The following is a 12,105-nucleotide window of genomic DNA, read 5'->3' on the forward strand; positions in this document are numbered from 1 at the left end:
CATTTATCACAGCCTACAACAATCTTGGTCTCTCTGGAAATAACATTACACATTACTTGCCCTGGACTTTCAAAAGACTGCTCAGACAGGAACAGGTTATGAAGACTGGGAAATTTCCTTTCTTTGCAAACTCAGTTAAACTTTTACAGCTGCTTTCAGCGCAGCTTCTGCTGTTTCTTTCACAGCTTCTGTTGAACAGTGGCTTTGGGAAAGGCATTAATTCTGTGTGCTAAATGCATTAGGCAGAGCAGTCAAATTACAGCACCCATCCAGCTTGTAAATAGGGTTTTTCTTTGCTGCTGTATCTCACAGCAGTACATCTTTTGTTCACAAGGTCTGCAAATTACTAGTTCGGGGTTTTTTTATAACAAATGCAGCATGAACACATGAAGAAATTTAAAAGGAACAACACAACAGAGCTTGGGCAAAAAGACAAGCCTGCACTTGCTCCTGTCAATGGCAATGATTTCTCCTGCTGAAGGCTCTTCCCACTGTCAGTCTGCCACTGACTGACCTTTCTCTAAAGTCAATGCTTAGGAACACTTAGCACTCCAGCATTTTGAGAGCAGCAAATCTATTTGAGGTGATCATTACATCTATGAGCCAAATAGAAGGGGTTGAAATTTTTTCCTTGCAAAGGCTAAACACAGGACTTTTCAGTGAGCCAAAATAACAAGTGACACAATTTGGGAAAAAAACCCAAAAAAACCTGCTAAGCCATGGAGCAGACTTTCCAAAACAGTCATTGGCACATTGACCCAACCTTACCTTGTCGCAGAAGACTTTAATTTGGCAGTAGGCTCTGTGGACAGGTTTGTTACTCCTGTTATTGTAGCTGTAAGTGTCAATCTGAAGATTCAGGGGCAGGCCTTTAACTCCCTTCTGAGAGGAAAAATCTGTGCTGAGGCAGTTCACAGAAATGAAAACCTGCAGAAGAGGAAAGCAGCAGCTGTCAGTATCAGTAGTGACACACAGAATCCTGGCTGACCACTGAGCAAGTGATACTCAGGGAGTGCTAAGGCCCAAATGCTGGCCCTTGCCACTACAAGCAGCACCTTGTTTCTTCTGAGACATCAGGTAAAATCCCCAGGAAGCAATATAACATTTTTACGTCTTTATATAAGCCATTAGAGGGGACAAAGCCACTTTGTCCAAAATAGATTTCAACAAACTCTCCAAACTTTAGTAAGACTCCACCCATTTTTCCACCCAAGAACTCTCAAATGTCGCCATCAAACTCTTAGCAAAAATACACTCAATCCTCACTGCTCAGTGTTTATTATCATCTTGGTAAGAACACGACCATGTTTCCAAAACTTCATGTTACTTCGGGCATGTTAAAACAAATCTTTCCATGAATTTTACATGAGCACAGCTTATGCTTGAAACTACTTGGTTGAGGGTTTTTTGGTTGTTTTTTTCTTAAGGTTATTAAAAGCTTCTAAAAAATTATTAGGCAACATGTAATCTTTAAACACAGAAATAGCACCATTATTCCAGTGAAGGTTTCTGGGCTTTACACTAAGTTGAACACTACTGTGAATATTCCTTAGGAAGACCTGCAATATCCTGTTAACATTCAGATGATAGGAGCAAGAGAAACATTTCTATTATTCTTATAAAAAATTAATTACAGGGAAAATTAATTGCATTTCTGAACATATCTAATTTCATTTCCATAACTGCCTGAAAAAACAACAAAAAAACCGTCTCAAAACCACAAATTCCAGACAACCAGAGAACAAGTCCAATGCTGCTTAACAGAAAGAAGAACTGTGCTTAAGTGGATATGAGCAGATAGACCAGAGTACTTTGTATCTAGATAATGGGCTTGCAGTGTGCTAGGCTTTTCTACAGACACATTACTGGCACATCTCAGAAGCTGTAAGGATTAATTACAAGGAATTTACGAGCCACCAAGACCTGCAACAGCTCCTCTCCTCTCTGCCTGAAGAATAAAGGCTGGGAACTCACTGCTTAAAAAAAAAAAATCAAAGCCTTGGGAGCCAGAAGCACCTTCGCAGCGATTTTGCAGGAGGACCGTCCCAGGACCCGATCGCTCACTTACTGCGGTGCTTCCACCAGCACCACTCGAGTCTCAGCTGTGAGCTGGTGCCACCTCCCGGAGCTGCAGGGGCTCACACAGACTAAAGAAAGGTTACAGGCTTTGGCTTTGCTAAGTGCTCGAGGTCCTCTTCACACAGGTTCTGCAGCATCCTTCACCAGTTTTAACAACGATGGGAAATGGAAATGTAAAACCCTGATCTGGTGATAGTTTATAACCACTGTTTGTTCCCAGCCATGCATAACACAGCTGTATAAAAACTCGGGGCAGGGAGGAAGAATAGTGCAGGTGAGGGACTCCTGTTGTAATGACTTGTCTGAATATTGAAGGTTCACATGCAGCTTCCTGCAGCCTCTGTGCCCCGGGAGGGCAGCGCAGTAGCTCGGCGTGCACACACCATCCCAGAGATTCCAATGTCCCCAGCAAGTCCTGCTGTGCCAAGGGACACGGAACGTGTGAAACACCACCCAACCCAGGCCAGCACAGCACATCAGCAGAGCCCCAGCCCCCGACCTGCGCTGCTGCCTCTGCGGGGCCTCAAGCCAGGAAGACACGCAGGACGCAAGGTGTGCTGGTGCTCAATGTCTGCTCACCCTCCAGCCTGCGTCCCAGCATCCCAAACCTGTGTTGTTCCACAACAACTTCTTCTGAAAGCATTAAATACATGTCAAATCACAGTCAGGAAAATTATTTTAAAATAAGCTGTTCGCAGTCTTCCCCAGACTAACCCAAAGGATGGCTTTGAGTGCTTTTATCCACCCCGCTTCCCTTTTTGCTTGCTACCTTTGGCTTTACAAGGGCATTTTGCCTGCAGCGCTGGCACACCCCGGGGGAAAGCTTCAAGGAGTTTGAAGAGCTGCTCTCACCAGTTTGGGAGCTTGGTAATCAGATGTATGCACAGCCTGAATAATTGCATTCCCTGAGCAGGGGTTTTGTTTTTTAAAAGACCCTCAACTCTGCTGTTTGCATATTTTTACAGTTTAAATTTTAATTTGAAATATACCTACACTGAATATTCACACAACTCATTTCTGTATGAAAAAATGACTGCATTCCTTAAGAAAAATATGCCCAAGCAGCCACCTCAGCAGGTCCACCGCCACCTCGAAATTTCTGTGAAATCCCTCAAATGAGTTTCACACCACTGGACACCAGAAGATTCAATGTGCAGCATCAGTCACCAGTTCTCTAGCACATGGTGTCACTTCTCTTCTGAGACTTCAGGTCAATGTTTTCAGTTTTTATGGCTTACCAGCCACACAAAGCCCACTGGGCTGAAGGTAGAAGAGCTGGTCTCAGCACAACAGACATGTTACTACAGCAGAGCTGCACAGGTATCCCATGGGAATTTAGCATTGCCTGTCAGATGACAAAGATTATCCCCCTACTTTAGAGTCTCCTCATTTGATTAGCTTTGGCTTTAAGCAGCTGACTTCATTTTCATGCCATTTAAATCTTCAGGACTCTAGGCAGGAGATGACAACTAAAACCTAATCACATCTCTGAAGCAACAGAGAGCCAGCCTGTCTTCTCCTGCTTGCACTAAACCATTTCAGTTCAAAAAGAGATCTACTTCTCCCTACCCATCCTGTAACTCCTCTTTTTGAGCAACTTCAGGTTGCCTCAAGTTTCACAAACCAGAATCTAACAAACAGCTTTTCCAGTTTGGGCTAAAACAGTTTCAGCCAGGTTCTTTATGTACAGGAATATCTGCCTTACATTAGAAATGAAATGTAAGGCCAAGTGACTGCGTCAGCTACATCCCCACCCCAGAATTGCCAGAAGAAAGAAAAACGAACCACAGAAGTTGCTCTGCGTCTTTAGCCTGCTGAGCAAGATTCCTTTTCATGTGTCCAACCTATTTTTCTAAGGGCAGTTCCGCATTCTCAGCTATATTAAGATTTGTTGTTACTTTTAAAAAAAACATTTTCATCTCACCTCCCAAGATTCAACATAAAGACAGCACTTAAAAATAGAGCACTGTCAAGCCTGGGCACTTACAAACGTGAGCCAAGCCCTCAAAAGTTACGGAGATTTTCTTTAAAACTGAGATTTCTAAAGGGATTAGAAACCTGTTCTCAAGTTATTTTGCTTGCTTGGCAGTTGAGCCTTTAGTCTATATTTGACTACATACGTCCAGGCTATTTGACTACATATGTATCTAGGCTATCATATATCTAGGCTTTTCTCTCCAACCAAAGACAGGCTTTATTTTCCTTTTTTTTTCCTGTTGATTTTTTCCATGCTTTTTCTAACTCTTGTTAACAAAAGCTGAGATACGCATCGAGGCAAATGGCTCCACAATAGTGGCATCTCAGACAAAATCAAACAGCATGAAAACTGTGAGCTGCTACAAACTGCTAACCCCCACACTTGGCATTCGCCCCAGCACTCTAGAGCCTCCTTTCCCCAACACCATGCTGGGTTTCTGGGGCAGCCCAGCTGCACACAACAAAAGACTGAAGGTAGAAGGATTAAAGCACCTCCTCTGGGATCCTGCTGGAAAGTTAGCGTGGGAAGAAGTCAGACCTCATGACTTCTCAGTCTGCTTTAACCATCCAAGCCCTCATGCCCCTCCTCACCTAAGGTGGGAGGAACACATCGTGCCTACATTCAAATCCACGAGAAACAATCTTCCATTTTAATAACACAGAAAAAAAAAATTAATCCGACAGCTCTGCCATGTGCCCTCAAGGAAGGGCAGCAGAAACAGCCAAGTTCTTTCCACACAGCACCTTTTTCTAACAAGATCTGCCTTTCAAACAAACCAGGAAAAACAGACATAATTAAAGGGCAATCAAAGTGCTGCAGGAACCTCTCTGTCAGCAAGATGAAAGATGCCTTTTTTAAATGAAGGCTTGCATACCCAGATCTCTTCTCCGCAGTTTATCTTGGACGCTGTACTCTTTTGTCACACAAAAGCACTAGCAATTCTGATGAGTCCAAAGGCTACATATGCAGCAGCTTTAGATGAAATGTCACCTTGTGCAGGCTCATCTGCCCTAGTGCAAAGCCCAGTTGGAAAGGAGCAGTGTAGGTACTCACCCATGGCACCCAGGGCTGCCACAAGAAACAGGGAGCAACTCATGCTAGCACACCATGAACTCCGACCAGTCACAGCAAACACAGGCATGGGTAACACTACCGGGCTACCTTGTACATCCTTCTGGATAAGGCCCTACACAGGCAGACGTGGACTTTTCCAGGCTGATCACCTTGCTCCATATTTATTTCATTTCAAGAGAAGGCAGGTAAATGGTATTATCTCCTCCTATTTATGCTCCTTTATATTTCTGTGCCCAAAGGATTAAGACCTTACTCAACAATCCAAGTCCATTGGATATTTCATTCTATATTGAGAATTCAGATAAAAACTTCAGCTCTTTTCTCACACTAGGAGGCAAAAGCCTCTCATTTTAACCACAGAATAGTTCGGGTTGGAAAGGACCTTAAAGATCATCTATTTGAACACTTCCAGAGATGAGGCATCCACAGCTTCTCTGGGCAGCCTGTTACACTGCCTCAGCACCCTCACAGTGAAGAATTTCCTCCTAATACCTAATCGAAATCTGTCAGTTTGAAGCCATTCACCCTTGTTCTATATCATTATAAGCCCTTGAAAATGTCCCACTGCAGCTTTTTTTTAGGGCTCCTTTAGGTACTGGAAGGTGTTCTAAGGTCTCTCCAGAGCCATCTCTTCTCCAGGCTGTACAACCCCAACTCTTCAGCCTGTCTTCACAGGAGAAGTTCCAGGCTGTGTTATATTCAGTCTGTGTTATACTCAACAAATTGTCAGGATGTTTTTGATGTTGGATTACTGCATTTGTACAGAATACAGAGTTTGGAGCCTACAACACAACAACCAGACACAGGTTAAACTGCAATGAGCTTCTTTCCAGGGAATGCAGGCTGGATACTACTTTTCTTGACCTTCGCTAAATAGTTCCAATGTTGTGCCCAACATACAGTAGGCAAAGGGATTCTAGTGGGTCTAGAGACCATTTTCCTGACACAAAGGCAGTATCTTCCCCTCCTGTAATGAAAAATTAACCAGAAGCTCAAAGTTTGCAATTTCAATGCTGATAGCTGAAATCATATGGTTTCTTTAAAGGCTTGGACAAATACAAACATCAAAGAGAAACATAAAAATGAGTCTTTTCTAACAATTTGTCCCCATGTCTCTCATCTATGCTGCAAGCTGGCTGGATGCAAAACATCTCCAGTCCAAAAGCCTTATGAAGTACACCAGCAGAGTTCCAAGCCGTTTCGAGAGGCAGAGCTGTCAGCCTGGGCACTACCTTGTGCCAATGTAGCTATGTGGCTTCCAGGATTGGCTCTGGGCGAGAGCCAGGCAGCTTGGAGTGCAGGCAGGGCAAGCACAGGTCTGCCTGCACACATCCACGAAGGCATGTCCTAAGAAAGCAGTGCTGGGAAGACTCTTCTGTGTTTAAAAGAAAAAAAAACCCAAACCCACACTTTGGTAAGATCACCTGAGAGGTGGCTAATCTTACTGCTCTCACATTCGTTTCTTCACCTCCCACATGCACCACAGGTTTTGCATCAGCAGAAGGTGAGCCAGGAAAGAGATAAAAAAATTGGGCAATTCATGCACCTGTGGGCTCTCTCAGCCGCCTCCTGCCTTTGGGGTCGGATACTCCAAAAAAGGCTTGTCTGGCAGATGGGTGATAGGGCTGCATCCGCTCCAGCTCCACTCAGGCAGACGCAGCACCATCCTGCTAGCAGCCCAGGGGAATTAGCTTGCATTCAAACCTACCAATCCCAATTTGGGTGACTGACACAGAAACCATCATGGGTCCCACACCACGTCAAGGAATGACAAGTGGGAAACACGATCCACCTCCAGATAAAGAACATCCTCCTAGCAAGTTTACTGCATCAACAAAACAAAAAGGAATGGTAATGAAAGGAAAATACATATTCTTTCTCACAAAGAGCAATGCTGATTGTTATTCCAACCTGTTCTGAGGCAAGGAGATATAGCAATGTCTCTGCTCGCAACATGTGGGAAACCTGGGGATAATGGTTCCCAGTTGTACTGATGCTTCCTCCCACCCCACACTTTGATAAGATAAAGCTGCTGGGCCAGGTTTTGTTAGATAGGTTGGAAAGAAAGTAAAAACAACAGTTTAGCAAGAACAGTGACAATACGTTGAAAAAAACCCAAACAAACAAACCCCCACCAAAAAAACTCCAATACACCCCCCGACATCAACAAGAACATCACAAGTCTCCAAAAACAACGACAAAACACGAAACCTGACAAAACAACACAGAGAATTAAGTCTGCAAAGGCACAAAAATGGCTGAAAAGAAAGAGCTGCCATCAGGTAAAAAAGGAATAGAGAAAAGGGAAAAGGAAAAAAAAACAAACCCTCCTACTTTTCTCTGTAGAAGAGCTAATGTCAAGAGATTTTTCTTTCAGCTTTAGGAAACACCCTGTGAGCTCGTACAAGACCAGACAATGGCAGAGGCTTGGGACACCAAGTTCAGAAAAAATACTGAGTTGAAAACTTGCTTCTAGTGGGCAATGCTTAAAATCAAGGGCAGCAGATGCTTGTTTTTCAGAAAACCCAGGACAGAGTAGGGAGAGGTCAGTGTTAAGAGGCAGGGTAAGCAGTACTTGCTATGACTTTCCTATGTCACTGCTCCAAAGGCTGTGTGTACTTGTGCCTCAAAGTATTTGTGGTCTGCAGCCTTGGCTTCATACCAGTCTCTTTCCTTCAAGTATGTTTGACTCATCACATTTCATAGTTTCATTTCCAACTAGCCAAACCTGTACCTACTCAATGCTGCTGAAGGTGGCAACACCTTCTTTAATGAGGCATATGACTGCTGCTTCATTACAATGGCATCCATATAAATGTATGCAATATTCATCAATCAAAAAAGTTGAAATTCTTCCTGCAGTGAACACCAAGGGAGGATTATGCTAGAATAAACTCTTAAAATAAATCAGTAGTGTACCGCCCAGCCTCACTTCAAGTGGTAGCAAGAGATCCACCCTCTCCAAAAACTGAACTCCTCTAAAGAAAATAATCCAGCCAACATGTGGGAGGATCTGCCGAGACGACCACCCTCATTGCGTAAGGTTCTATTTTGACAGGCTATCCCAAATTAAATGCAAATTACCATAATATAGGACCATTCCACTCTTCCTGGACAAAAAGTAAAAGTAATAAAAAAAGCACTGTTTAATTGCTCCGTCATTCAGGGCATCACTTAAGAGATACCACATCATCTTCCCTTTGGTGAAAAGGCAGCAAAAAGCTCTGTCACGATAGTCTCTAGCTCAAAATGCCTGTTACATTCACCATGTATTCCTTTTTAGTAGAAAGGGTCTTTTCACACAGAGTATCTGGCTTACAATACTTTTTTTTTTTTGGAGGAAAGGAAGGAGTAGGAGGACAATAGAACCCTTAATGTGCAGTGACATCATTTTTGGCTACAGTCCCATTACCCAGCCTAAAGCAAGCCAGACCAAAGACCTCCATAGGGGCCCTTCTCTGGGAGCTGCTGGAAGCAATGCAACTTTTCAGAAGGGACCCATTGGGAAGCACAGATCCTTGCCCTGTTAGAGCTACAGAAATGGGCAGGGAGGCTCTTGCAGTCACTGTGCAGACAACAACTCGCCCTTTTCAAACAAGAGGTCCCAATACTCCTGCTCCACAGGGCAAGAGCTCAGACAGGATTTGAGCAAAGCAGGATCCAGGCAAAGCCAGTCAACCCTGGGGAAACCAATCTGTCCACATTGTTCAAGTGCCACTGACCTGAGAGCAGGCCATGTCCCCAGGCCAGACTTATGGGACAGAATTTGCTTCACAGACTAACGGGTAACCCAGCAGAGATAACAGGACAACAGCCAACATTATGAAGAGCAGTATGAAATGTGCATTTAACCACACACATAGCGGCAATTTTCATTAAAAGGCCCCTAATGGGTACCAACCAAGAAAAGGAGAGCCTGGCATGTTGTACAGACCTGGGAAGAGATGGCTCCCAGCCTCAAAAACTCATGACCTGAACCTACAAACACTTCTCCTGACTGAGATATGGAGGACAAAGACACAAAAAGGGCTGCAAGGATTCCTATTCCCTACTTCTAACATTCCCACACCTCAAAGACAGCCAAGCCTGCTCAGTCAACAAGAAGAAGCAGACAACTCCAGAGAAAGCTGCATCCCACCTCTAGACACCCTGTCCCTAATGAAGTCATAGACACAGAAGATGACGAGCTTGTGTTCAGACATCTAAAAGCTTCTTTGCAGGGGAAGAACCCCACCTCGACTGTCTGCCCAACACGGCAGACATCCAGCATGGGGTGGGAAACTGTTTGAAGTCTCCACAAGCCTCAGGCTAACTCCAGCATTACCTGTTGCATGAAAGTGAGTATCAGCTACATATCTTGTCAGACTCATTGGATCATGCTTCCACTCAAGCAGGATGCTGACTGAATAGCTACACTGGCTTTCTTAAATATCCCATTCAACAACTCACCAGTTCATCAACTAATTTTCCAGTTCACCCTCTTTCCTTTTCTTCTCACAAAGCATGATTGTCTCCTCATTCAATTATTCCCCTCCCCTGCTCTGTCAGGTGATGGGATCAGACCTCACCTCTAATACAGACACCTGAAAACCCACCTGAATCACTGCTTCCCTACTCTGCAGTGTCTCCTGACAATCTTTTTAACCCTGACCTCACTCTCCTTCAAATCTCAACAGCACCGCTTCAGGGCAGCTAGCCTCTTTCGAAGCCTGGCCCTCCTCCCCACCCTCAGCTCCCTTCACTGTCTCAGAGCAAGAAGGCTTTGAATCCTGGGCCCTTTTCCAGCTTGAACACACACTTGCAAAGATCAGAGAATACTTAAACCAGCCTCTGCTATGAAGCAGCTTCTTCCAGCAGCTCCTGTGATGTCCCAAAACAACAGAAGAGGGCAGAGGGGAGCTGCCAGAGAGGAGCACATTTGCTCTGAAATCCGTGGACACAGTCTGGTCCCAGAGTGGGAAGTGTCTGTCATGCATGAAATACTCCTGGTTTCTACACCCAAGGGCTCATGAGCAGCACACCAACGCAGGCAGCTGTGGGACAACTGCAGCCGTGCAGAGCCAGGCTTGTTCGATGTGTCCAGTGACCAGAGCCCTGGCCTTGCTCTTGGCTCTCCCAGCACAGTGCAACTGGGAAATGGGAAATACTTGTTACTGAGGCCATCTCAAACATCCATTGTGGATTCCACAAATCCACAGCTGCAAAATCCACACAATTTTTCTTGCAACAGTAGGAGCACATGACTTGTATTGTATGAAAAGAACATTTCTTCACCAGAAAGGTGCAGTTTACTAAACCACCCTAGTGGCCCAAGGGCACTGGCAAAGTGCTCTCAGGCAGGTGACACCCTCCTGAACAGACACAGTGGCAGAGGTGCAATATTCCTGTACATCCCCCCAAGAAAGCAAGCACCTGGTCCCAGAGCTGCTAGGGGCAACTCCTTGGGATAATATGCTATTTCTGCCTTCAATCTGACACACACCCTGCGTGCCCAAATGAGTAACTACATCAGAAATCCCAGACACAGAGCCTCATCACCTCCCATTTGACGTGGCTGCACATGATAAATCATTTCCACAGCAAACTGGAAGCAAAAGCAAGAGGGAGAAACAGCAAGCCCAGAAGAATCACCTGGCTCTGATCCAGGTAACTCCAGGGCTCAGGAAGCAAATTTCTAATAATCAAGGCTTGCTAGCTGGTTAAACATACTGTTCGTGCAGCACTTCTGCTGTTATTAGATATTAAACACTGTATTTATTACTGTGAAGGAATTTCTGTAACATCAGAAACTCAGCTCTATCTATGCCCTGCTCTCTTCATATACTTTAAGACTGCTATCAGGGGGTGGGGGACAGGGAGGGAAGGAAAAGGAGAGAGCAAGAGCATACAAGGTAAATGAACCATGCAATAAAAATTGTTGAAATTGGCTCAGACATCTCCTGATAAGATCACAGAAGTTGAGAAAGAACTGCTGAATTTCTACTGGTGAGAAATTCAGTCATTGACAAAACACATCTACTCAGGGAAAAATTGAAGTTAAACAGACAAACACACAGAGCACTTGCTAAAAATGCCATTTTTTTAAGTACTGAAGTTGAGAGTATTTTTGTCTTAATATGATTCTGATCCCAGGAGTCAAGACTTGCACATTTGGTATCAATAGTCCACTCTGAAAGTTCATACAAACCAGGACTCACAGTATATGGATCTCACACACTAAGATTGTGAATCTGGAAGCAAATTTGCCTCTGTAGCTACAAAACCAGTCTTTCTTACACCTCCCCACATCACTTCATCCCATCAAGTTCAGCCCCGCGATGAACTGTCACCATGAGGGTCCTTAGATCTTTTCAAGATGCTACTGGCAATTTCTGAATTTCTGGCAACAGACTGAAACTACTCATTCAGGGATCTGTAGAGTAACTCAGCAACAGCCACCTGGTAGGAAGGGACGGCTTTCCTTGGGGCAGCCACAAAGTTCTCAGCACCAGGTGTGAGCCCTGCTCCTGGGTTAGTGGCCCATCCCTGCTGCTGCAGAGTGGCTCAGCCAGCAGAGAGGCAGCTGCAGAAAGTGCTTCCAGCTCCTTGAGGACTTGCATTGTTCTGTCTGCATGATCCACTCTGTGTGCAAATCCTAAGTCTTTGCATACCTCGTGGACACCAACTTCCTGGGTTTGTCAAATGTTTGACTCACTATGGCAGCAGGATAATACTTACTGACTCCTTCTGACAGCTCTTCTGAAGCATCATCTGTTTGTTCACATAGTGAAGTGCTTCATGTTTTAGAAATCAAGTCAGCTTTTTAGCATCCTCCAGCAGGTAAGGCCCTCCCTGCCAGCCCTCTCAACCTGACTGAAGTCAATCTGGTGAAAAAGGAATCCTGGCACCCAACATCAGCCTCACAAGTAGTCCCCCACACGCTGCAAAGCAGCACTTTCAGCAGCAGCATACACACAACTCCTCACTGCTGTCTA

At 44.7% G+C, this 12,105-nt stretch overlaps 1 protein-coding gene across 4 annotated transcripts in view; it reads right to left on the reverse strand.

Annotated features, from left to right (window-relative positions):
- Positions 1-12,105, reverse strand: part of GRHL1 (grainyhead like transcription factor 1) — a 41,558-nt gene that overhangs the window by 16,071 nt on the left and 13,382 nt on the right. For all 4 annotated transcript variants that reach the window (XM_042033029.1, XM_042033027.1, XM_042033028.1 and 1 more), the window contains exon 9: positions 769-927. In XM_042033029.1, coding sequence (XP_041888963.1) covers positions 769-927 — 159 coding nt within the window. The remainder of the gene's footprint in view (positions 1-768; positions 928-12,105) is intronic.

Source organism: Corvus kubaryi, unplaced genomic scaffold (genome assembly GCF_017639235.1).
Source record: "Corvus kubaryi isolate FWS band 111438036 unplaced genomic scaffold, C.kubaryi_AGA036_p1.0 37354, whole genome shotgun sequence".
NCBI lineage: Eukaryota > Metazoa > Chordata > Aves > Passeriformes > Corvidae > Corvus > Corvus kubaryi.